At 52.7% G+C, this 24,372-nt stretch overlaps 1 protein-coding gene across 9 annotated transcripts; it reads left to right on the plus strand.

The window, feature by feature from the left end:
- Nucleotides 1-469: 469 nt before the first annotated feature.
- Nucleotides 470-23,971, plus strand: VEGFA (vascular endothelial growth factor A). Of its 9 annotated transcripts, XM_048936488.1 has the most exons (9): nt 1,628-2,324; nt 7,646-7,697; nt 12,813-13,009; nt 14,737-14,813; nt 15,151-15,183; nt 15,351-15,497; nt 17,830-17,901; nt 19,036-19,167; nt 21,434-23,971. In XM_048936488.1, exons 1-9 carry the CDS (start codon nt 2,259-2,261, stop codon nt 21,453-21,455), a joined length of 798 nt encoding a protein of 265 aa, XP_048792445.1. In that variant the 5' UTR covers nt 1,628-2,258; the 3' UTR covers nt 21,456-23,971. The 9 variants fall into 9 exon arrangements, 7 of the variants coding, with proteins under 7 accessions (XP_048792445.1, XP_048792448.1, XP_048792446.1 ...); XM_048936491.1 differs by lacking the exon at nt 19,036-19,167; XM_048936489.1 differs by lacking the exon at nt 17,830-17,901.
- Nucleotides 23,972-24,372: the final 401 nt, after the last annotated feature.

Raw genomic sequence — 24,372 nt, forward strand, 5'->3', positions numbered from 1 at the left:
AGTTGTTTTGGACAGATATTTGTTTCTTCAGAGACTCTTTGCAACAATTAGTTCTAAAAAAAAAAAAAAAAAAAAGCAAGAGAGAAGAGAGAGCAAATGAGAAAGGATTCTTTTGCAATGCCTGAACAAAGGCCACCCCTCCTCAGTGGTCTCTGAAGGCCTAGGTCCTTCTCCAGGCTGGGTTTGTCCCCAGGGGTGGAGAAACCCAGGGGGTGGCCGCACGCGTGGCACCATAGGCTGCATGGGGCATTTGGGGCTGGAACTGATGGGGCCGGGCACAGCCCGCGTTCACCTCCCGGCCTTCCAGGGGATGGGCACATCTCCCTGCCCCGTACCAACGAGAACATTTTATTCGTGTTTAAATATGAACAAAGTGGAGAACGGGTCTAAGATCTGCCGAAATCAAAGACTGATTTTTTTTTTTTGTTTGCTTGCTCCGTCTGTTCCCCTCAGCCAGCAGGTGCCTCTATAGAGCCAACGCTTCGCCTGTATCGCAGAGCTGTGGCACGGTGCTGGAATACCTGCTGCTTCCCAGCGATAATACGGCCTTGTCTTTCACCGTGCCTTCCCCGTCGTGCAGCCCCAGCTCCGGGTGCCCGCCCTGCGGAGGGTGGCGGCAGGAGGGACATTTCTGCGTGCCGACACGCGCGTGGAGCTGCTATGTCACGTGCAGGGCAACGCTGCGGGGACATGAGCAAAGGAGCTCGGCCGCGGAATGTTGCGGTAACCCCGCAGATGGAGCTGCCTTTTTGCCCTTCAAACGCCTTCCCAGCAAGCGTGATGGGGTTCGCCCGGTGGAACACCACGGGCGTTCGGTGCAGGCAGGCCCCTCCACCTAGCGACTATGTTTGGATAAAGGGGATTAAACCCAGCCGAGTTGCCCCCTCCCCTTTAGCACATAAGTGCCGAGAAATCACCGTATCTGAAAAGCGGAGGCCTCGGGGGGCCGGCCGGAGGCTGGGACGGCGAACGTCCCTCGCTGCCCCCTCCCCGCAAACGGCCCCGCTGGACTTTGGAGCGATTCCCACGGACGAGGTGAATTTTGACCCGAACGCGCATCCCTCGGCGGGGCACGACGGCGGCCGCGGGGCGGCGGGGGGAGGCGGCGCGGGTAGAGGGGCGGCACGGGAACCCCGGGAACCTCGGTCCGGAGCGAGGCGGGCGGGAAGAACGGCGGAGGGGGCCGCAACCCCCTGCGCTCCGTCGCCGTTTCGCCCGGCGTGTAACAGGGATGGGTGGAGAGGAGGGAGGGGACCGAGGAGGAGGGTGGGACTTCTCCGGAGCGTCTCTCCCCGCGGCCGCGCCGAGCAGTTGCAGAGCGCCGGCAGCGGGCGGTGGGGCGGGCGCTGCGCGGGGAGCGGGCGCTGCGCGGAGCCGCCGCTGGAGAGCGCGGAGCGCGGCTGCCGCGGTGCCGGGGGCGAGGAGCGCACGCCGCGCCGGCGGGGGACAGCGCGCCGCGGGAGGAGCCGTGCGCGGCACCGGGACCTGCTGTTGGCTTGCCGCCGTGCTTTATCCTCTCGTTTAATTTATTTTTTCCCCACCTATACTTTGATCCGCTGGGATTTTTTTTTTCCCTCCCTTTCCTGCAGAGCCTCCCCCCGCCCCGTTCCCTCCCTCTCTAGCCAGTTTGGATTTTTTTTTTTTTTTTTTTTCCTGTTACTATTCCGATTTTCAAAGCGGTGGACGCAGAGAGAGAGGCAGAGAGGGCAGGAGGCAGGCGGTCCGCTCGCCCCCTCCGCCACCGCCACCCCGACGTGCGGAGCGGGCTCGGGCTCAGCCCCTTCCTTCCCCCGGGGGAGGCGACCCCGGCTTGCCGCGAAGAGGGGGCGCAGCGAAAGAGATGCATTGAAACTTTCCGCGCAAACTTCGTGGCGAGTGCGCGAAGCCGAGAGCGAGCGCGGCGCGGGTGCCTGCCTGCCCCGGCGCCGGGAGAGCCGCCGCGCACGGGCGCCGCTGTGGAGCTCGGATTGCCCGGCGGCGGGGGCCGGGCGGCGGCGGGGCGGCCGCGGAGCCTGCGCTCGGCCCTGCGGAGCGCCCACCGAGAGCGGCAGCGGGGGCCGGCGGAGAGCCGGCCGTATGGAGGGGTGAAAGCGGAGACCCCGAAGAGGAGACCTCCTTCCCCCGGAGCCCCTCGCAGCGCCCGGGAGGCGGCGGGCGCGGAGGAGGCGCGGGCGAGAGCGCGGCAGCGGGGCGGCAGCGGCGGCGCGGCGGCGAGGCGGAGTGCGGCGGGCCCCGCTCCGCGGCGTGCGCCGGCAACCATGAACTTTCTGCTCACTTGGATCCACTGGGGGCTGGCGGCGCTGCTCTATCTGCAGAGCGCGGAGGTAAGCGGCGGGGCCGGCGGCGGGACGGGGCTTTGTGCGGGAGGGACTTTTCCCCTTCGTCCCTTCTCCCTCTCCCCCCGCCTTCCCTTTGCCTCCCACCTGCCCACCGCGCTGGCAGCGGGGCCGGGCGGGCGCCGGCGGCGCGCACACACGTGTGCGGGTGCGTGTGCGGGGCTGCGGCGGGGGGCGAGCGACCGGGAGCCGCGCGCGGAGTGCCCGCGCACGTGTGCGCGCAATGCACGCCCCCGGCGCGGGGCTCCCCGCGGAGTGGCCGTGGGGCCGCGGGGCCGGGCGCGGGGCAGGGAGGCAGCGCGCTGCCTTCTTGCATCAGCCTCGCCTCCCGTCCCCCGGTCTCCTGACATTGCAAAAGGGTGTTCGGCCGTATTTGCCTTGGGTCCCGGCTCGGGTTCGTGCCGCCGAGCGGAGTTCAAAATACCTCGCTGGAAAAACAAATAAAGATCAAAGAGGACAAAATGGATCCTGATTTTTTTCCAGATTGATTTTTTTTTTTTTTCCAAAATACATATCTCTGGCACCGTGATTACAAAACCCCGCGTTTTTCCCTTCTCTTCCTCGTTGGTCACTTTTACTTTTGCCTCGTTGTCATTCCTGAGCGATTAGAGACCAACTCTTCCTCCTTTTTCTTTCTCTGTTTTGTTTCTAAAAGGCAGCGCTGTGTGCAAACCTACCCTATAAATCTATCTGTTTCTGGAGTCCGGAGGGCTGTGTTGCCAAGAGATATTAAGGGGTTTAGACAGAGTGCCCACGTGAAAGTGGCTGTGCGCCGGGTAGGCATGGATTATGTTTAAGGCTGTAAGAGGCCAATGCTCCCCGCACTGCTCCTCTGCTCTTGCAGGGAATATGGGCCACATCATCTCCCACAGACATGAAAATAAAGGTCGCCTGCAAGCTGCTCAGTTATTCACATTGTTTGTTCAGCATGGATGCTGGAAGGTAACTCCCCAATTAGGAGCCATTTCAGCTGGAACTGGAGGCAGGCTCCGCACGCTTTGTTTCTCGCCTGTTATATCTCCACTTTCCCTGGTGACAGCCGCACGTTGGGCAGTGCTGGATGGGAACCAAGGCTCAGCTCCCATCTGAGCGTGTCACAGAGCTGCGCCGTGCAGCCTGGCGGCCACATCTGCCTCATGGGACAATTCTTTCCACCCTCCAAGAGTTTTTCCATCATCAGCTAAGATGGGGCTTCTCTGCCCGCTGCCTCCTCCGTAATCTTAGAGAGTAGCATCTCTTCCCTGGCTGTGGGTTAGACAAGTCCGTGTCTGGTGATAAAACCCTTCAACCCTCCCCTTGCGCCTTCTCCCCTCCCCTTCCTCTTCCCCGGAGACGAAGCTGCAGATCAGGTAGGGTCTGGGTCTGTCTGTCTGCAGGGGCCATGCAAAAGCCTGTTCTCCTGGGTTGAAGGATGGTGTGATGTGAAAAGAAAGGGGAAAAATTATGGTGTGGCGTGGGAAATGTGGAGCGGTGGGAGGTGTTGTAGGGTAAATCTGTGTGAGACTGTGAGATGCGCAGATAGTGGGATGATGCGGGCCGTGCGAGTGCTTGGACGGATGAACGGTAAGGTCTGTCCTTCGGTTCTGTCCTTATTTGTCTGTGGGCCTCTCGGGCGCCACGGTGATGGTCGGGATGTTGGGAATGCCAGTGGGTCTCACGTAGGCACCCTGATGGTGGCTCTGGGCACGGCAGAAAGTGCCACTCTTCATTTTGTGCTCTGGTAATAGTATTTACCGGTGCTGTTCATCAGGCTGTCATATGGAATAAAACCTATCTAGCTAGTCAGGCGCATTGGGAAGGACTAAAGAAGAGCCGTGGAGAGGCTGGGCAGGAAGGCAGGGTCAGGCGCGTGTCCGGCGGCTTTCCCAAGGGTGAAGGAGGAGGGACACGGGAAGATCAGTGCTCCTCTGCCTAAGAGATGGCTCCTCACCGAGGGGTTGGCACGCTCGCTCCTGGGACGGTGGGAAGTGTGTCACGGTGTGGGCTGGGCGGTGCCGATGCCACAGGTGTCTGCCTCCACGTGTGGCCACAGCCCTTCTGTGCGGGAGAGGGAGGAAGAGGCGGTTTTGCAGTGCCACCCTCCCGGCTGCTTGCCAGTACTGAGCTCCCGTGGGCTCCAGGAGGCCGCGGTGGTGTCCCCGTTTCCTAGAGATACGGGGGACAGCGGCTCCTTCCCCATCGGCTTTGTCCAGCTGTAGTGATGGCAGGTCCCTGCCGATGGGGCTCTGGGAACCTATCCCTTCCCTGAGATGTGGAGGGACCTGGCCCTACCAGCTGTATTGCCACAGGGAACAGGCAGCGCTCAGACACACAGGGAGGGAGAGCGCGCCTGTGACCAGACTGCTAATGATCACACACCCACCCGCCGTGCTGCCTTCAGCCTGCTTCCGCACCAGGCCGCGCCAGGAGCTCCGCAGCCCCTCAGCCGCCCGTGCACAGCGGTCACCTTCCCCATAGCACTCCTATGGGGAAGGAGGAGGGCTCATGTGGGATCAGGGGAGCCCGTGCTGACACCACAGAGGGGCTCACAGATGCCTGAGCAACCCAAGTGGGATCCCTCGTCCGTCCTGCTCCGTATCAGGGTGCCCGCACTGCGCTGGCCGTTTGTGGGATTACCGACCTCTGGCTGCGTGCACAATGGAGAGGGAGAGCAGCGAGAGCTCCCTGCTTAAGTAGAAACCGCTGAGAAGAATTTCTAGCGCCTAAGACGAAAAGTGCATTAACTCCTGTCCCAGAGTCCCTCTTAGAGTGGATGGATTGTTTGTTCCAGTCCTAAACAGTTACAAAGCTCTTTTAATGAGGCTGCACAGATTAGGGGGAGGGGAAGGGAGAGAAAGAGTGCTGGTGGTGTTGGCGAGGGGGGCGATGGCTGGGGAGGAACAGCGTCATTAACCTTTTCTCTCCCTTTAGAGAATAACTTGCTCCATACTGGAACTGGGAGGAAAGGGAGAACGGGAAGGTGCAGGTACAGAGGTGTGAAACACGATTATTTCTTCGGGAGGGTTTTGACCCGCTTTAGGACAAGTATTTGCTGTGACCTGCAAAGGGCACAAAAAGGAGCTTCCCGCTCTTGAGCCCAGGGCTTGCTTCCACACCTCTGTGACATGCTGAAAATCTATTGGAAAGAAATCGTGTTACAGAGCTGTTGGGTAATTCCAAAAGACAGCAGAGGAGAGCGTGACCTTCAGGCTCCCACCGAAGGGCACTCTAGGCCCGTTTGTCCCTTGGAATGCTTTGGTTTCCCATTGCCCTTTGTGATATGCAGCACCCTGGTTTAGAGTGAGGCAGAATCCCCCGCCTCATCTGCTGTTAGATAGGCTTTGCGAGCGTTAGTGAAAGGCAGTGCCCAAAGGACAGAGAAGTTTCTTGCCCTGGTGAGCTAACTGTGTGTTAGTGATAGTTCTGTCTGCGGAGAAGGTCCCCTTTGAGCTCTGCCAAGGGAGCACAGCAGCCTTGTTGCCCCGCTCCTGGCAGGCTCCATATCCATCTCATTTCACATCTGTGGGTGGAATTGTGACCCAGGTGTAGGTGATGGCTGGGAGAGGGCTGGCTCCTGCACTGGTACACCCTGGGCAGGGAGAGGTGCTAGCCACGTGCAGATCAGCAGCGAAAGTGTGTGGCTTCTGTCTGCTTCCCAACCGCCATGCACCACGTGTGTGTGTGCGTGCAGGGAGGCAGGGGGCTTGGCAGCAGGCTGAGCAGCCTCACACCAAGAAGGGACAGCATGACCCTCAAGGTGTCTCAGAGCTAATTCTGCTCAGTCCATCACGGTCACCTGGTGTGTGAACCAGAAATCCCTCAGCAAAAGGTCTTGGGGGCATTGTGACTTGGATAGACTGACCTGGCTCGTGATTGCTTTCCTGTGGTATGATGTGAATTGAGGCTTTTCTGCCCTTGAAGCGGTTTTCCTTCTGACCCATAGATCTTCAGGCGCTGAGCCGCTCTGGAAGGCCGCTGCAGCCTCTGCTGCCTCCATTTTGTTTGCGCTGTTGCAGTGACCTTCACACTTCAGGGATGAAATTGTTCCTAGGAACCTGCTTTTTAAATTGTTATCACAGCACTGAGGTTAGGCACACAAGCTCTCCTCGCAGGGATATAACAATGGAGTGGCTCAGGCCTGGACCAGCGTGCTACGCTCAGGTACAGAGGGACGTTAACAGAAAGGAGAAGCAAGGAGTTTGGTCAGGGGGACCTTAAACAAAGGGAACTGTGCACAGACACAAAGGAATGGCTGAGAGAGGGGCTCTGCCGGCTCGCTTTCCTCCTCCTCTTCAAAGCTGACACTCCAGGCTGTGGACAGGGCTGCTGAGAAGGCTGTAGATGGCAAATTCCCGTTGTGAGCCCGAGGTGGACTTTGCCTGGTCCGTTCAGCCCTGTCTCCAGCTGTGAGATCAGAAGACCTTTTTGTAGGCTTAAATACAGCAGATTGCTGATGAAGCAGTATTTTGTGTGTGCCTGCTTGCTGAAATGCAGCAGGTTCTGGGGTGGATGGCGTCACGCAGGTGGCAACATACTTTGCAGAAGTGAAGAAACCTGAGCGTTTTGGTTTTGGTACAGAACAGAACAGCAGGGGGAAACCTGACTTGGCTGGAAAGTTACGTCAGAGCTCCAACCCTCGCGCGGAGCAGGAAGAGTGGAGTTTTTGTTACACCTGGAATTAAAAAAACCACTTCCTTAGCAAAGTGATGCAACCCTGCTCCAACTCAGTCTGGGGGTGGGTTGCCTACTGCCGATCCCGCTGAGGAAATGCCCCTTGTCCCAACAGGGCAGCGAGTGCAGAGCTCGGGACTCGTTCAGTGCTGAGGCTGGGCCCGTTAGGTGACGGTGCCAAGTGTCACACCAGCCTGTATCTATCACAAGGGAGAGGAGGGACGCTGTGGGGTGTCACAGCACGCGGTGCCCTCGCAGCTCATCGCCTGACACGGGCCAGGCAGCGACAGCTCTGTGGCCACCAACAGCGGTGGGTGACATTGAGAGGGGCGCAGCACCCTTCGGCGCCCGACAGTCCTTCTGCCCCCCCCGGCCCTCCCCGCTGCCCGTTCGGCTCTGTGGCGGGGAGGCCATAGAGGAGGCCATAGAGGAGACGGGCAGGGCGGCCGCTGGCCCAGGCCCCGCAGCAGCCCTGCGGTGCGCTCGTTCCTTTCGGCTCCCGCGGGGAGAACAAAAGGTCTCTCTGTGCCGCCGCCGGGGACGGCCTCGCTCCGGGGCTGCCCGGTGGCGGCGGGCCCGGGACCCCAACCCCACCCTCCCTTCCCCGCGGCCCGGCGTGACGGCTCCGCGTCGTGACCGATTCTCTGTTCTCTTCGCAGTTGTCGAAGGCTGCTCCGGCCCTGGGGGATGGGGAGCGGAAGCCCAATGAAGGTAAGCGCGGGGCGGCTTCCCTCGGGGGCGGGGGGCTCGGGGGAAGGAGGCCCGGGCGGCCAACACCGCCATCTCCCGGGGAGCGGCGGCGGGCGCGGGGCGCGGGGCGCGGGGCGCGGGGTGGGGGCGCCGCCATTAAACCCCGCGCGGTGCTGGGCGCGAGGAGGCCGCGGGGCAGCGGCTGGGCAGCCTTGGAGCCGGGGCGGGCGGCGGGGCCGGCCCAGCCCTCCTCACGCCTCCCATAACTGCGAGAAGTGCGTGCGTGCGCTCGGGCACACACGCGCGCTCATTTATATATATATATATATATATATATATATTTATATACGCACACAAAGAGCTGAGTAGCTGCGAACAGCCTCCTAGGAATTCGCCACAGTTCCGTAGGAAGGGATTTGTCATCTTCGCTGCCTGCCTCTTCGCCGCAGGCGCTAGGGGTGCCCGGCCGGCCAGGGCTGATCCTGAACAAAGGCCCCAGCAGCACCCAGCACCAGGCTGTGGGTCTGGCCCTCCTGACAGGGCCACCTGCCCCCGCTCGGGCTATTGCTGTGTGCAGAGTCGGGCTTGAGAAATAACACCTTTTTACTCTGGTGTGAGGCACAGAGGGCTCTGATCCCAAAGGTTCTGCTTTATAGCAGCACAGCAGTGACAAGAATATGGCCTGCTGGGGAAGCGTGCTGCTTTTGTGCCACTCTGGCTGCCTCAAGGCCAAAATAAGCCCTTTGCAGCGCTGGTTTGTGCCTGTGGATAGATGTGTGTGTGGGCCAGAAGAGTGGGCAGCTTCTGGGTCAGTGGGAGATGCCCCCTGCATGTCCCTTGCCCCACGTGTTGCAGCCAGTTGGCTTCCACAGCCTTTAGGCCAGCAGCAGGGTAGCGGGCAGTCCAGTTCTTAGGAGTAGAATGGTAAGGTGGGTGTCAGCAGGGCCCTGTCACATAGGGATGTGATCAGTAAGATAACTGCCATCTCTCCACAAGAAGGAAACACGAGCTTAGGTGTTTTGGAGAATGCGTATTCTGAATTACAATCTGACTGTGGACATCAGAGCCTTCAGGCTTGGGTGATCATCAGCTGCTCTAAGGCCATCCTGACTGCACTTTCCTTGCTGCCTCCGTGGCTGAGCAGAGCCCTCACTGGTGTGGCTGTGGTGAAGGGTCCCCCCATGGGCTGTGACCTCCAGCGTTATTCCAGCCAGAGGTCAGCAGAGGGCTCTAGCAGTGTGGGTCCAGATTGGCTTTTTTTTTTTTTTTTTTTTTTTTTTGCACTCAATTTCAATTTCTGTAACTTTATTAGTGTGACAGACTGTGAGTGTGTTGCCAGAGGTTTGTGGCAGCCTGTTTGGGATAGGTGTCCATTTTGCATGGCCAAAATTTCTGATTTGCTGGCGGGCTGCCGTGTGTTGTGCTTGACCCTTGCTCCTGCTGAAGTCAACAGAAGAAGGTTCAGTGACTTCAGAGGGATCAAGATGGAGCCTGCTGTGAGGCTTATTTAGGTAACCAGTCACTCTGCTGTTGGTAGAAAAGAGGCAGTATCCTCATCTGGCCATTTGTTGTGACCAGTTACCTTCCTGGGGAGGGGATGAGTTGACCGGAGTGTCACTCCCTGGCACAGGAAGGCGGATGGGAGCAGGGGAGAAGTTGATCTAGCAGTGTGAGCAGTGAGACTTCAGTGCTATTGCCTTGGTGCTATTCCTGACCCTGCGATGCAAATACATCAGTGAGCAAGAAGTTAGGACTCTTGGCATTACCTTCTTGGCTCTGCTCCTGTCCTGCTGGATGACCTTGGAGGTCTGCTCTCAGTACCTCAGTTTATCCTCTCTGAAGAGGAGCCGTCGATGTGCCTATGTTGCAGGAGGACAGTCCCACGGTGCCTTTTTCCACCAGTGTTCCTGGAGCCTTTGGGGTCAGCAGGAAAGGTGATTTTGTGTCTTTGGCCATTTTGTGCTTGCAAGCAGCAACAGATTTTTGTTTGGGATGAACTTGCTCTGATTGGAGCGTGTAATTTTAGCTTCACCCCCTACCCTTTTGTGCTCCAGAGAGCTTTCCACATGTTTTGTGGCACAGGAAGTTGTAGAGGAGTCAGACAAACACTCTTTGTTTGTTCCACGAGCAAAGATTTTCTGGTATAAATAAAGGAAACCACCAGCACTTGTGGCTGCACTTTTATTTTTAAAAGAACAGTGTGTCTATATTGCTGCAGAGCCATTGACGGAAAAGAAGGCAAAATGATCATAGAGCTGCTCCTTTTCTAGTCTCGCTTGTTCCCACTCGTCTGCTCCAAATTTGGACTCAATCCCACCTGCCATGGCTGTGTCTGCCCTGAAGAGTTAATGTGGACCCTGGCTGGGTTTTAACCTTTCTTCTCTCTCCATTCACAAAGAAGAACCTCTGACTCAAATCTGGAGGAGTGTTACAGGGTAGGGGTGTGTGTTAAATGCGGGATTAACTTTTAACATGGGCTGAGGCCCAAATTGCAGGAGGGGAGCAGGACAAACGGCATTAGTCCTTCAGTGACCTTCCCATTTCTTCCCATCAAAAACAGACGTCCTTCCGTCCCCAACACGACCAATGGAAAGGAGGCATGGACTGAATCAGCCCGGCAAAGTGTGGAATATGACTCCCGGTGCATAGGAGTAAGCGTAGCAGGGGCAGGGCTTTGAGAGATGACTGTACCTCAGTCATGTGCTCTGCTGTAGCTGTGCAAATGGACTGTGAAGCGTTGCAGTCTCCGTGTGAATGCTCTGTGTGCAGCAGGATCAGGGCAGTGCACCTTTGGCGGCAGGAGATCTGACAGGCAGCTGGAGAAGGAGTCCCCGCTTCCTATCCAGAGGCTGATTGCAGCTTTGGAAGATCAGTGTGCATTAATGTAAAAGCAAAAACTCTGCGTTGTTCATGGGAGGCAATTGGTCCTGTTCGATCTCCCAGATCTCAAGTGCAGCTAGCAGGGTGCAGCCAAGAAACGAAAAAACTCTGCAGAAAAATTCAGATGTGTTGTTTTTGTTCCTGTGGCCAATCTATAGTGCAGTTTCGATGGTATAATCCAGCTGCTTGCGCAGTGTAAACATTCAGAGAGCATAGCAGACCTGAATCAGTTTCACTTTAGTTTTATTCTTGGTTTTGGTTTCTGCCTCTTTATATCTCAGCCAAATTCAGCGAGCAGCCTTTGATCTGCACAGGTAACCTTTGCTTCCCCTCCCTCCTTGCTCTCCTCCTTCCCCATCCTGTCAGTCCACAAGCATTTCTATCCAGAGCTGTGCCTTTATTGCCAGGGTTCCCAGATCCTTTCTGCTGGCACAGTGTGAATAATCAGCAGTGCAGTTCAGTAGCTGTCATTGTGCCCGCAGAATTTCCCACATATTAAATTGTTCAACTTGTTGGAACATAGGCAGTGAGTAGGGTCACTTTGAAGGGGAGCAGGAAGGAGGTAGCATGGACTCGATGGAAGGAGGACGGACGGACAAGAGGCACACTGCAGTCAGGGGAAGAAGGAAGAGGGAGGGAAGGACAGGGAACAGAAGCATGCTGTCTTTTAGGCTAGGAATACCAGCAAGCAATCTGTGCCTGCCAGGCTACATTTTCTTTTCATAAGCCACTTTCTCTTTTAATAGTAGCTCATGCTCGCTGACACTTCAGACTCTCTGGATGGGAGCTCCTCCCTTCTTGTACCCGCTCTCAGCACTGTGGCACTGTCAGCTCTGCATGACCTCGAATTAACTTTCAACAATTAACTGTGAGCTCTGAGCTCCAAGCCCTACAGCTTTTGCTTTTTTTTTTTTTGTGTGTGTGTGTGGCAAAGTAACCTTTATGCCAGTTTAGGGCGCTTTAGAAATGCTTACCGGAGACCATTTTTTTTCCATGATGCAAGCACTTGTGCTTATCACTCAGTTATCAATGCTGGTGCTGTAGGACTCTGTATGCTGTACAGGTGGATCATTATAGTGCGTAACACCACGGGGCAGGTACTCCCTCTTTGTGCGTACTCTTCTCCTCTGCACCGTTTGAGCCATGTTCCTTTGCCTGCATGCTGCTAGAGCTAGGAGGCCTGGGGGGCTCCAGGTACCCGCTGTTTGCAGGAGTGTGCTAGCAGCTGGGTTTTGTGCGTGTGTGCTTATCTCTCCTATCTCTCATCTCTTTAAATCTCTCCAACCCTTGACCAAGCAGCAAGACGAAGCTTTGGCAAGACACTGGGAAACATTGAGAAACGCTTGTGAAATCGGTGCAGATCGCAAGCAGTCAGTGTTTGCTCCATTCAGAGGAAAGGCAGGGGATAATGGCAGATCCACCCCGTTTCCCCTCCCACGTGGCCTTACTGTGGTTCGGTAGCCAAGTATGTGGTCTAGTTACTCCTGGGGGTGCTGTGGTCTTGCTTTGAATCTCCCAGTGGGTGGTTCAGTTCCTTGTTTTGAGAAAGCGGTTGATGTAGAGACACGGGGGCTGTGACCTGCCTGCCTGCGGCAGGTGATTCTGAAGGTGGCCTCTTGAGGTGGATGTTATGCATGGGCAAAAGAGGTGTCTGTTGGGAAGAAAGAAGCCACATAGATGCATTGTTCAGAACCATCTCTTCATTCTCAGGAGGTCTCTGTGCCAGGGTCTGTGAGAGGGATGCTTCTTCCTCTGGCTTACATACCCCTGCCTTCTAAAACCCGCTGAGGCATCAACTGGCTGTTTTGAAAGGGGGTAAAAGATGAACCAGTGAGGGTTCTTAATCCAGAGCACAGATCATATGCAGCAGCTTCTGGTGCTTTTTGGCTGAGCTGATATGTTTGGTGGCAGCATATCTGAATGTATCGGGGATGGCAGGGGAGGAGGCACCTTGGATGCATGGTGTCAGGGAGAGCCAATCCAATCAGTAAAGCTCTCTGGTCCATCATGTCTGTGCCCTAAAGCAGTGTCAGGGAGAGGCTGTCTCCTCTTCCCCACTTCGTTTGGGGTGTGGGTGGGAGGGTATGTGTGTGTGTGTGTGTGTGTGTGTGTAGGGCAGAGACAAAGAAAGGACTTAGGCTGTTAGTGAAGAGTATAGGGTAGATGTGTTACAACTGTCTGGCTTTTAAGGGGTAAAGAACTAGACATTCTTGAGCTGAGTTTGCATTAACTTATTCCCTCCATTCCTCCCTGTAGTTATCAAATTCCTGGAAGTCTACGAGCGCAGCTTCTGCAGGACAATTGAGACCCTGGTGGACATTTTCCAGGAGTACCCTGATGAGGTGGAGTACATATTCAGGCCATCCTGTGTGCCTCTGATGAGATGTGCGGGTTGCTGCGGCGATGAGGGCCTAGAATGTGTCCCTGTGGATGTGTACAACGTCACGATGGAGGTGAGGGCCCAACCTGCAAGCTGGCATGCTTGGGTGGAGTAAGCAAGTCACCCATCACAGCCACTCAAAGAGCAGCCTACCCTAGGGAACTGGAAATTGTCAGATCAAGAGGGCTTACCTCTTTCCTGATCCTTGCATCCAGCATTACACCGCACAAGGGTGAAAAGTGAGCTGCCTGTCTATATGCAAAGCTAAAAAGAGAATCTGTTCTTCAGTGGCTCTGATGCTCATTGGTGCTCAAATACAGAAGCTAGGACTATGCAAAGGAGGCACTTACCTTAGAGAACGCAAAGGCCCATTGCTGATGCTGTTAGCTCTGAGGCCCTAAAAAAGATGCTCCCCAGGCCCTTGCTCTACCTTAACTCTGCATTTGGTCCACACAGCTGTTGCTTTCAAGGCAGCAGTGTAGTGCAGAAGGGGAAAGCCTGCCAGTAGTCCCTCCCGGAGGGCATGCGAGGTCAGCCTTTACCAACAGAGCAGAGGATTTGGGTCATTAGCTACATTGGCACAGCAGGGGTGGGAAGGGTCTCTAAGAAACACTCTGCTTCAGTGTCAAGTGGAAAAGCCTTTCTGCCTCTAGGCGTACTCCTCCTTTATTTGGAGGCTGCGTAATTCATTTCTTGGAAGAGACAGACTGACTGTGATAGTGAAGTCTGGGCACATGGAGAAGGCTTAGAGACTCTGCTTAGAGAGCTTTGTCACTGCCTTTGCCAGCCTGGGTCCCAGCTTGTATACAGCATGGTGCTCGCACCAAGTACTTGACTTGTAGCTCCCACATGTCTTCCACCCTCTTGAATGGGACCTGTAAATATTGCCATCAGTTTTTTAAATGGATGAGAGACTTGCAGGACTATATGATTACTAGCCAGTGCTTTTCACTTGTGACCTCAGCTATGTTTGAACTTCAGGAGAGAATCTGTCTGTGTCCTTCTGTGGTTCCCCTGTATTGGTTTTCCACTTGCAAGCTCCTGCTTGGGTCAGAGCCTACTAGCACAGTGTAACTAAGGGTGGTTTTCTTACCTTTCCTTGCTGAATTACAGGTTTCAACTGGCATGCCCACATGCTTGTAAAGGGTCACAGGCATTTCAGTGGCTAATGCTAGAGCTAGTGGTCCAGCCAGGTTCTGGCTGTGACAGTACATGCAGAGTTTCTAATGCAGCTTCCCTGGAGGCACATTGAGCTGGAGGCTAGGCAAAGTCTGGCTCTGCAGGGGTGTTTTAAGCACAGAGCACCAGATGTATTCTTTGTGTCGTCTCAGAGAGAAAACGAGATGCCAGCCAGGAATGAGTGGTGGCTTAGGGAAAATTAGTTGGATACGGAGCTTTTGCTTTGGGACTTTGCTTTAGGCTGAAGCCTGCCTCTGTCTGAGAGCAGTCTGGATGCTCCATCACTGTCTTTCTAGTATTGACCAGGGCTGACTGCTCAGCGAGACTCTTACTGTGGTGTTACGCCCTCTCCCATGCCTGTCTCCAAGGCAGTCCACCAGTACTGGCACCTTGCATGCATGAGCAAACAGAGCTTTGGCACGAGACTGGTGTTGCCGCTTGCTTGTGATCAAAGGCCTTCCCTGACTGGGAGAACAGGGCCTCAAAGCTAGCTCAAACTCTGCCATGCTTTTCCCAGGAGCACCTGGAGTACAAAATGCTTTTGCTAGGCAGTGGACTGATTTGGAGTCATGAATACAAATAGTGAATGGGCAGTGACCCTCTCTGTTTCTTTCATTCCAGATCGCGAGAATTAAACCCCATCAGAGTCAGCACATAGCGCACATGAGCTTCTTACAGCACAGTAAATGTGACTGCAGGTGAGAATGGAGCAGCACTGGTTCCTCTTGCAATTAACTTATTCTGAGCCTTTTCTATTTTTCTGCCATTGTGTTGAGACCGTTGTCTCCACAGTTGGTTTTCAGTGGGATGACAGAGCCTGGAAAAGAGCTGCTTTGCTCATGAGGCACCTCCATGTCTAGATATGACAGGTGGACAATACTAGCCTGCAGCCTGGGGTCTTCTGGCCTTGGTGAGGTGCAACAGGAGGGCAGCTGTACATGTCCTTCCCTGGACTTGTGGGATTTGGAGATAATACTGGAAGCGTATGTGATAAGCTCCCTTTTAATGATGCCTTTGTTCTCTCTTCCCTCACAGACCAAAGAAAGATGTCAAAAATAAACAAGAAAAGTAAGTGACAAGGTTTTTCTCCCTTCTCTTTTGGTGGTTGGTTGGCATTTCTTCTCCCTACCGCCCCCTGCCCTTTTCCTTGATTGGTTGAAGATACTCACTTTGAGAAGGTGTTTTTGGAAATGGCATATGGTAGTGCATGGGGCAACACTCTGAATCCGTTCCAGGTGGGCACAGAAACCCAGATCTGATGGTCCTTCCTACATACCCCAGACCTGGAGCTTGCATGACCCACAGCCATGGCAGTCATTCCTAATGCTTTACCCTGAGTCAGGGAAGTCCCGTCGTGTGTGTCCTACCAGAATGGATTCAAGGTGCAGCCCCCATTCTCCCTTGCCTCCTCCTGGGGTGTTTCTGGTTACTGCATATCGCTGCCTTTCTTCATTATTAATTTTTTTTCTTGCTGCTTGAGTGAGAACTTGCTCGCTTCTTTCACAGCAGCTTGGGTTGGAGCTCTGCTGGCTACAGGGAGAGGTGGCAGTGGAGGCTTGGTGGAGGCAGGACTGATGCCATGCACGATGTGATGCTGGTTTTGGTTGGGTGGGGGCCTGGGAGGATGTAAAGGATGTGGAGGTCCTGGTGGAGGCTTTCAAGAGAGTTTTCTTGAGCTGATGGATTTGCTCTGGTGACCTGAAGAAGGTTAAGGCACAACCTTCCCTTTCCTTCCTTCCCAAAGTAAAAAGGTTGTGGAAAGGAGATAAAAAAAAGCTCTCGTCCTGCAGTAGTTGCAGGGACGATCACAAAACGTGGAACAACATGGACAAAAAGTGACCTCTCTGGACAAGAGGGTCAGCCGGACTGCGCATGGCTGGGATAGTGACTCTGCCATATAGAGGTGCGGAGTTGGAGAGGAAAGGGGTAAATACTGGGAGATGAGGCTGAAACAGAGAGCAAGTGGAAGAGTGAGAGAGAACGTCTTTCACCCCTTTCCTGGTGGTTGTGGATTTCTAGCTGCCTTCCAGTCCCTCTTCTTCCCCCTGGAAAACTGCTCGTGGCTGCATCAGGCTCTGTGCAGCCAAAGCTCCCCTCTGTGCAGGACCGTGTTGGGGATGGTCATCTGCGTGGCTCTGTGGTTTGAAGGTGTGCAAGTTGGGTCTGTGTGAGCTCTGGTGAGGATGGGGTGTGGGTGAAGCAGCCAGCCCAGACTGCGTTGCATTCCCTTTCCTCTTCTAACAGCACCTTGCCTGCTCTTTGCTGGTTCTGCACTCCCTGGGGAAGGAAGGGAAGGGATGGGAGAGATCGGTATGCTTTGATTTGTTCTGATTTGAAAGTCCCGTTATATATCTCCATCTTCAGATTGATTTTCTTCTTCCTCACCACCTCCCTGTGCCTCCTGACATGTAGGGCAGCAGCTGGGAGTGAGCTGATGCTCTGATACACATTCCATCAAGAAGACTGGAGCAGGCTAAGAAACACCTGTGGTGTTCCTTTCTGTCCCCCTGCTCCACCTCAACAGCTCCCTCCCAGGATGTGCTGCCCCCAGGCAGAGTGGGGAAGGAGGGAGGCTGCTGAGCTGCTGTGGGGCTCACAAGTCTGACAAACCCTGGTGCTTGTCCCAAGGCCTTCTCACATGCCTGTCCTTTGTTGCTATGCTGATATAGCTCGAGGAGCAATGCAGGCTCCAGCCTCCCCTTCTCTGTGCTCTCAGTGGGCTGCAGAGATCCATGATTAGTGTCCATGCCTGCATGTTCCAGCCCTTGCCTGTCTCAGCTCCTGCCCAAAAGTCAGAAGCAGCAGGTGAATCTTGAAGAGAGTGCTTTGGCTCCGTCCGTTTGTCTGTCTGTCAGATCTATGTGGAAAGCAAAGGGAAGGGCTGGATGGAGGAGGAAAGAAAGGAAAATCTGAAAGCTGCTTGCAGTTTTCATCTCCTGGGTGTCCCGACTGGGCTAGACCTTCCTGTTCATCCTCTGTTGCTCATCACAGAGGATGCTGGAGGGTGCGTGAGCAGAAAGTGAGGTCTTCCTGAGTCCACCGAGCCACAGGCACTGGTAGGGTGGGTGAGCAGAGCTTTCAGGCTGCAGTCCCCCACTCCCATGCAGCAGCACTGCTCAGAACAGGCCTCAATCCTTGTCCCCAGCGTACTGAGCCCAGGGCCCCATCGCTCCCATCCCATGGCAGGATGATTGCCATCCCTACAGTGGGGCTGCTGGGTGTCCCTTCCTCACCATCAGATCACGGTGGTCTCTTTTTCTCCATGTCAGCCAGCGTAAACCTGAGCTTGTCACCAGAGCTGGTTGTCTGCGCTCGCTGCAGTTGTGTGATGCTTTCACCAGGCTTCCTGATCCCTTCCCCTCTCCACTGCCCCTTTCCAGGGGTGCGGGTACCCTCAGAGGCCCGTGGATGCCGGAGCCTCACGTGGAGGTGGCCTCTGCACGCTGTGTTCCTGGCGCTGGCTTGGCTGCGGGCAGGCTGGTGGCGGTGCTGCAAGAGGGCCAGTGAGTGTGTGTGCGAGGTGGAGGTCTGTGCTTCACTCCAGGACTTGCCCTCCAATCCTGCCTCATGTGCTTTCCCCTCCCAGCAAGGCACATGGCTGTGTTTTTTCTCTCTTCTTCCTTGCGTTTTCTTCTGTTTTCTCTCTTGCTCTCCCTCTCTCTTTCCTGCTCTCTCTCTCTTTCTCTGTTTTTTTTTGTTTTGTTTTTCTTCCAGAAAATCAAAGCGAGGAAAGGGGAAGGGTCAAAAGAGAAAGCGCAAGAAAGGCCGGTACAAACCACCCAGCTTGTACGTTTGTGTCCTCTGCTTGTAGACTCTCTTCCCTCCCTTTCCCCAACCAATCCGCCTGCTTGCTGCTCACTCAGAATCACACCCTCCCCCCCAGTCACTGGTGGGCTGCAGGTCCTGCAATGCTGGCGGTGGCACCGCTCTGGCACTAAGGGTGTCTCAGGGAAGGTGGCTTTGGCTTGCTCGGCTCTCTCTAATCATCACCGGTGACCATTTCCCCTGGGCAAAGAAGCGCGGGCAGGTGCCCCACGCCTCTTTGCCACTCCTTTGGTTATAGCTCTGTCCCGCGCTGTCCTCCACTTGCCTTGTGCCCTCGCTGCGACAGCTGGTGGAAGACGAGCTGGTGCCTGCCGTGCATGTGTGTGTGTGTGCGTGTGTGCGTGTGTGTGTGTGTGTGTGTCTGGTGGAGTCACAACCAGAGAGGAGAGGTGGGACGGTGGGAAGCTGGAGAGGGGGTGCCGGGGAACCTGGGGGGGGCTCTCTGTCTCTCTCTCTGCTGGATTTGGTGGCTTCTCTCTCCTTGCCTCTTTCTACCTGTCTCCGTCTCTTTCGCTCTCTCTCACGGTGGTTCACAAAATTCTGCATTGTAAATTCACAGTCCTTCAGGGCAGGCTCCTAGGTGGCAAGGTGGAGATGGGGCTCATGGAAAGGAGGGCAGTGCAGACTGCAGGTGTAAGCACACAATGCTGGAGCCCAGTTGCTTTCCAGCAGGGACAGACCCTGCGTATTTATCTCGTTCAGCCTCTGGCTTCTTTCTACTCCAACAGCCCACTTCAGAGAATGCCTCTCATTGACTCCTCAGTAGCTGGTTGGGACTTCTCACCTTCCCATCCTTGCTTCTCCCTTCTTCCTCCCTGTGGTGTATGCCAAAGGATCCAATGCAGCATTTGTGAATACTGTGCAGAGAGCCTGTTTTCTTTCTCTTTACGCTAATGCAAGGGGATGCTGTCCTGACCATGTCCTGGGGCTGCTGGGGTGCTGCTGGAAACCCATCAGCCCTTGACACTCCAGTGGGCAGCATGGGGGCTGCGGGAGGGGGCAAGGGGATTGCTTTGATGTTTAGGGTGTTGCATGTGTATTTTCTTTCTGCTGAAGCGCTGTAGCTTAGACATCTTTCCTTTTGCCTTTTTGCAGTCACTGTGAGCCTTGCTCAGAGAGGAGAAAGCACTTGTTTGTACAAGATCCCCAGACCTGTAAATGTTCCTGCAAATTCACAGACTCACGTTGCAAGTCGAGGCAGCTTGAGTTAAACGAGCGCACTTGCAGGTTTGTGTCCTGAAGGATGAAAGAGAAACACACAGAGAGAAAGAGAGAGAAAGAAAGAGGGGGGAGCTTGCTTCCTGCTGACTTCTGGCACCAGTGCTATGTGATCACTTCTTTTCTCTGTCCTACATGGGCCAGAGGGCAGAGGGAGGACTGAGAGGAGGACAGAGATTCTCCGTGTCAGGGGGCGGTTGTGCGTTTCTGATATGCTGTCAGGACTTGGATGGGGATGGGTGTTCATACCTAAGATTTCCTTTCCCCCAGAACAAAATAAGAGTTCGTATTGCTGCAGTAGCTATGGGGAGGGTCTGTAGCCTTCTGTACATTATTTGTATGCAATTCTGAGGCTACTGTTGTACAAAGCCAAATCCTTCTTAGCTGGCTAAGATTTCACCTCCCCTGTCTTCCAAGCTCTTTCTGTGTGGCTTGTGGGCGCTCTGTTGTGTGCAGAGTGAGAAAGGCCAGGCCACACTCTCATTCGCCTTTTTGTTCTTAAAAGCCAGGGAGAGGACCTTGTCCTCTTCCCTGCACTCACAAGTTCTTCTTTTCATGTCTTAGCCAGAGTTGTGGTTTGAGGGGTGAGGGGCCGCATTCAGGGCTGTGGTGTGGGATACAGCAAGGATAAGCCTGTTGTAGGTGGAGGCATGCAGAAGTCTGTATTTCAGACATGGGAGCTGGGAGATGGAAAGACACTGTGTGGTTACTGTCTACTCAGAGATCCACAGTGTGTGTGTATTGCCTGACTATTACCTGTCATGCTCCTGTCTGTAACATGGATGTGCAGAAATTGATTCCTGGTTCTCACCTGAGCTCTTTGGTGAGCTCAGCAGGATCTCTTGGCTCACTCTACCTATGTGTGCATCTCTGGTGTGTGATTATCATACCTATTACAGAGAGTGGCATAAAGATGGAGTTGCTAATGAGCCCTTGATTGTGACTCCAAACTGAGTTCACAGAAGTCTAGGAGCTTCTTCTTGTCAGGAGAATATTGCAGGAGCAGTGACTGGATGATAAAAGATAAAGGAGAGAGATCCATGGTCCTTTGTTGGCTACATCCTGATGGAGAAGGCATCCATTTGCCTGCCTGGAATTGGCTAGGTGACTAGGGCTGCTTCAGGCAGCGTGTGCCTCCAATAGATGTGCAAGTGCTTTGTGCCAAAGCCAGGGAGACATCTAGCAATGCCAGAGCAGTTAAAACTGTTCTGCATACAGAGAAGTTTTCTGGGGTGCTGCAGTCTGAGGGGGAAAATAATTGATGGAGGGGCCACACTACAGCAGCTTAGAGAGTTACCCTCCTGCCAGTGATTATAGCCCCCAGAGAGTGAGACCAGACCTTGCCTTGTTATTTTCCACCTGGTCTTGCATCCTATCCCCAGAGTAACTGGAAATTACCTTGCAGAGTTTGAAGAGTGAGAAATAGTACAAAGTACAAAGAAAAACAAACAATACCCCAAATAAGTTGTGATGGCAGAAGGGATTTACTTGTGTCTTTTACTAGTCCCTCCTTTTGGTGATATGACTGGCACTAAGGGAGGTTTCCAGAGCTGGTGTGTTGGCCAGAAAGATAGCAAGGAGTCCTAAGAATGGGTATGTTATCTGTTTCCAGACAAAAAGCTGGTTAAGCTGAAGTTCCTCCTGCTTCATTTCCTTGTGAAGTTAGAATTGGGTTCTAGAAGGGAGGGCAATTTTTCGTTTCTCCCACTGCTTCTTCAGGCTGCTTCTGCTGCTGTCCTCTGGCGCTAACCTCTGCTCATGGCAGCCACTGAAACGAGACGCACTTTCTTTTCAGCAAAATTCTTGCCTGCATGAGGCTTTGTTGTCTGTATTGCTTCCAACCCAAATAACAGGCTAGGTGGGGAGCTGGGGGAGTGTGTCTCTCTGCATGCATTGCTTGGCTTTGTTCTTGTGTGTATGTGTGTATCTATGTGTGCATGTTGTGAGAGGGTGCAAACAAGGCACTCAACTCAGCTTGTGAATGAGGAGACCTCTGGTCCTACTCCTAAATTTCCCCCTGTACCAGTGCTTCCCCACATCTAGGTGAGCCTGGGGGAATAGAATTCATCGACCCATTCACGGGTTGAGACTCTCTGCTGCTCTGCCCCAACTACACAGCACTTCACCCCACCAGTGACGTCATGCCATGTCTTAACACCATGTGCTCTTAAAAACATCAGCCACTTCCCTTCCTCCCCTCCCTTGCCCCACCTGCTCCCCTGCCACAAACATTAACCTCTTCTCTTTTTCTTTCCTTGCCTCTCCTCTCTGACAGATGTGAAAAACCGAGACGGTGAGCAGCGGAAAAGAAGGGGGAACAGCCCTGTTTCTGGAGCCTGATTTCTCGCCTGGACAGAAAAATACAAAACAAAACACTAATCCAAATGAACCCTAAAAATGAAGGATCGGTAGAGCACAGCACTTTCAGTACGGACGATGGACTCCGGAAGGAACATTCCCCAAGGCACCCGCCGCACAGAATTCACCTTTGGGTTTTGAACTGTTTTATTTTATTTTTTTTTTTTTGTTTCATGCTGCTAAATAACAGAGCCAGGAAGACTATAGGGGTGTATTTGATGGGTTTTCCCATGCATACATATATATGTGTGTATACATGCATATACATATATATATATGTATATATATTTTAACCACATCTATATATACATATATGTATATCTTAACCACACACACACACACACACATATATATATAATATATATATATATATATATATACTGATTATTTTTTTTAACATTGCTAATGTTATTGGTGTCTTCACTGGATAATACTCGACTGCTGTGGACACAAGCGGGCTACTTGGGGCATAAGAAACAAGCTAAGACTGGACTTGAGTAGAAGCGCTGGGTGTAAACTTCTTAACTCTAACTGACCTGTGCGGCCTCCGCTGTTTCTCTGTAGAGTGTGCTGTACCACAAACCACCTTCTCCTTGCCTGGGACAGGGAGGAGAGGTGACGGAGAGGATGGGCAGGGAGTTCCAAAGAGCGGCATCCTAGGGTGCGATGGGTCAAAGGCCAAGGAAATGGCCGTCTGCGTGATCAAGGATTCCTCCTCCCCTCTCTTCCCCCAACATTCGCCCTTACTCGTCTCATAACCTGCCTGCCTTGCTGGGACATGGGATGTCAGTGTACATTTTGCGTTGACTTTATTCGCTATAGAAACTTTGCCAGAGAGACGTGCTGGCTTCTCTTAAGGATGGTGGGCAGCTGATGCGCACTAACTTTCCCTTCAAGAAAGTATCACAGGAGTCTAGATTTCCCGCCCTTGGTGGCTGCAAAAGGACACAAGGCCTGCAGTGTGATGAAGCAAGAATGGGGACCGGTGCCTAGCCACACAATTGTTCAGCACTGTCTGCTTTCTTCATGCACAGAGCTGCCACTCAAGAGCATCCAAGATGCTTACGGAACATTTCTGGAAAGGGATATTAATCAAAAGTATATACACAGTAGGGGTGTGTGTGTGTGTAGGTGAATGTGTGCATTTGTGTCTGTGTGCGTGTATGTTTGTGTTTTTCTCTCTTTTTTTATATATATATATTTATTTTTATACATATATATATATAAAAAATAATATATATGTATGCCAAGATGGAAGGGGGGACAAAGAAAGCAATTTTTGCTGCCTTCCGTTTGCACGTCCAGTATGAGTGACCGTTGGGAACGTCAAGGTTTTCTTGATGACGTAGTGTAAATACCAGGCTCCTTTTCCACCTCTTGGCCTGGGAATCAAATGTGAAGGCAGCCGGAATCCCTAAGGCATGTCTGAAAATCTTGGCTATGTGTGTATCTGCAATATACTCTGCGGTGTATGTGGAACCCACCTTACACACGCGCACACACACACACACCCCTGAAAGCGTGTTTGTACATCTATGTGGATATATATAATCTAGTTCTGTGATTAAAATTATTAATAATAATAATAATAATCAAAAAGGTACTCGGTCTGTGTCAGAAATCTGCCAAACATCATCTGCAATTGAATTTTCAACGCCTGATAATGTACAACACGGAAAGCTTCCAAAAAAGACAAGACAGTCTAAAAACAGACTCACAGCAAGTGACTACTAACCACTAGGAACTCCCCATCTGAGTGATGACTTTCAGGAGAACACACGGGTGGGTGCTTGCATCTGCAATGTATAATACTCATGCTGCATCGTGCGCAAGACAGAGGCTTCCGATGGGGGGGAGGGAAGAGAAAGTGTTTTATATACTTATTTAATATCCCTTTTTAAATTAGAAATTAAACAGATAATTTAATTAAAGAGTAGGGATTTTTCAGTATTCTTTGTTAATATTTAATTTGAACTATTTATAAGCCGTACCTCTTTTTTTTTTTTCTTTTTTTTCTTTTTTTTTTCCTTTTTTTTTTTTTTTTTTTTTTTTTATTTGTACTGGTTGTGTATAAATTTAACTTTCCTGTTGTCCCATCCCATCTCTCCCCAATTGTTGGCAGAGTCAGTAGCATGTTATGGGCAGTTATTTAATTAATTTCTCTAACACCTACCCCTACACATTCCTATTGAGACAAGGGTTAGATATACATCTACATACTATATATATATTTGGCTATGTGTTTGTATATATATATATATGTTTATGTATATGTGTGATTCGGATGAAATAGACGCTACGATTTTTTTATATATGTAAAAAGAAGAGACAGGAAAAATAGAAAATTCTACATCTTGAATCTCTCTCCTTTTTAATTTTAATATTTGTTATCATTTTATTTATTGGTGCTACTGTTTATCTGTAATAATTGCGGGGAAAAAAGATATTAACACTACATATTGTGTCTAGTGAGTTTTTTCAAGATATTCCTTAGTACATATTTATTTTTAAACAAAGAAATTACAGATATATCTTAAAAAACCGACGACGACGACGACAAACAAACTTTTTTTTTGTATTAAAGAATTTAATTCTGACTTTGATTTCCTTTGCCTTCTCCTTCTACCTTGCACCCTGATTTTCTTCCATTGCATAGCGGACCCTCCAGCTTTGCCTCTGGAGGCTCCAGGGCACCAGCAACCTGCCAGTTGGACTCATGGATTTGGGCCCAGAGCCTCCAAAAGCATCTAGGTACCTAAAGCCCCTTGAAATCAGTGGGAGGTAGGCGCCAAAATACCTTTATGAAGTTCCCAGCTCAGTGAGAAGAGGGTGGTCTGATGGGCAGGAATGAGGGGG

The sequence above is a fragment of the Lagopus muta genome, chromosome 2, assembly GCF_023343835.1.
Source record: "Lagopus muta isolate bLagMut1 chromosome 2, bLagMut1 primary, whole genome shotgun sequence".
NCBI lineage: Eukaryota > Metazoa > Chordata > Aves > Galliformes > Phasianidae > Lagopus > Lagopus muta.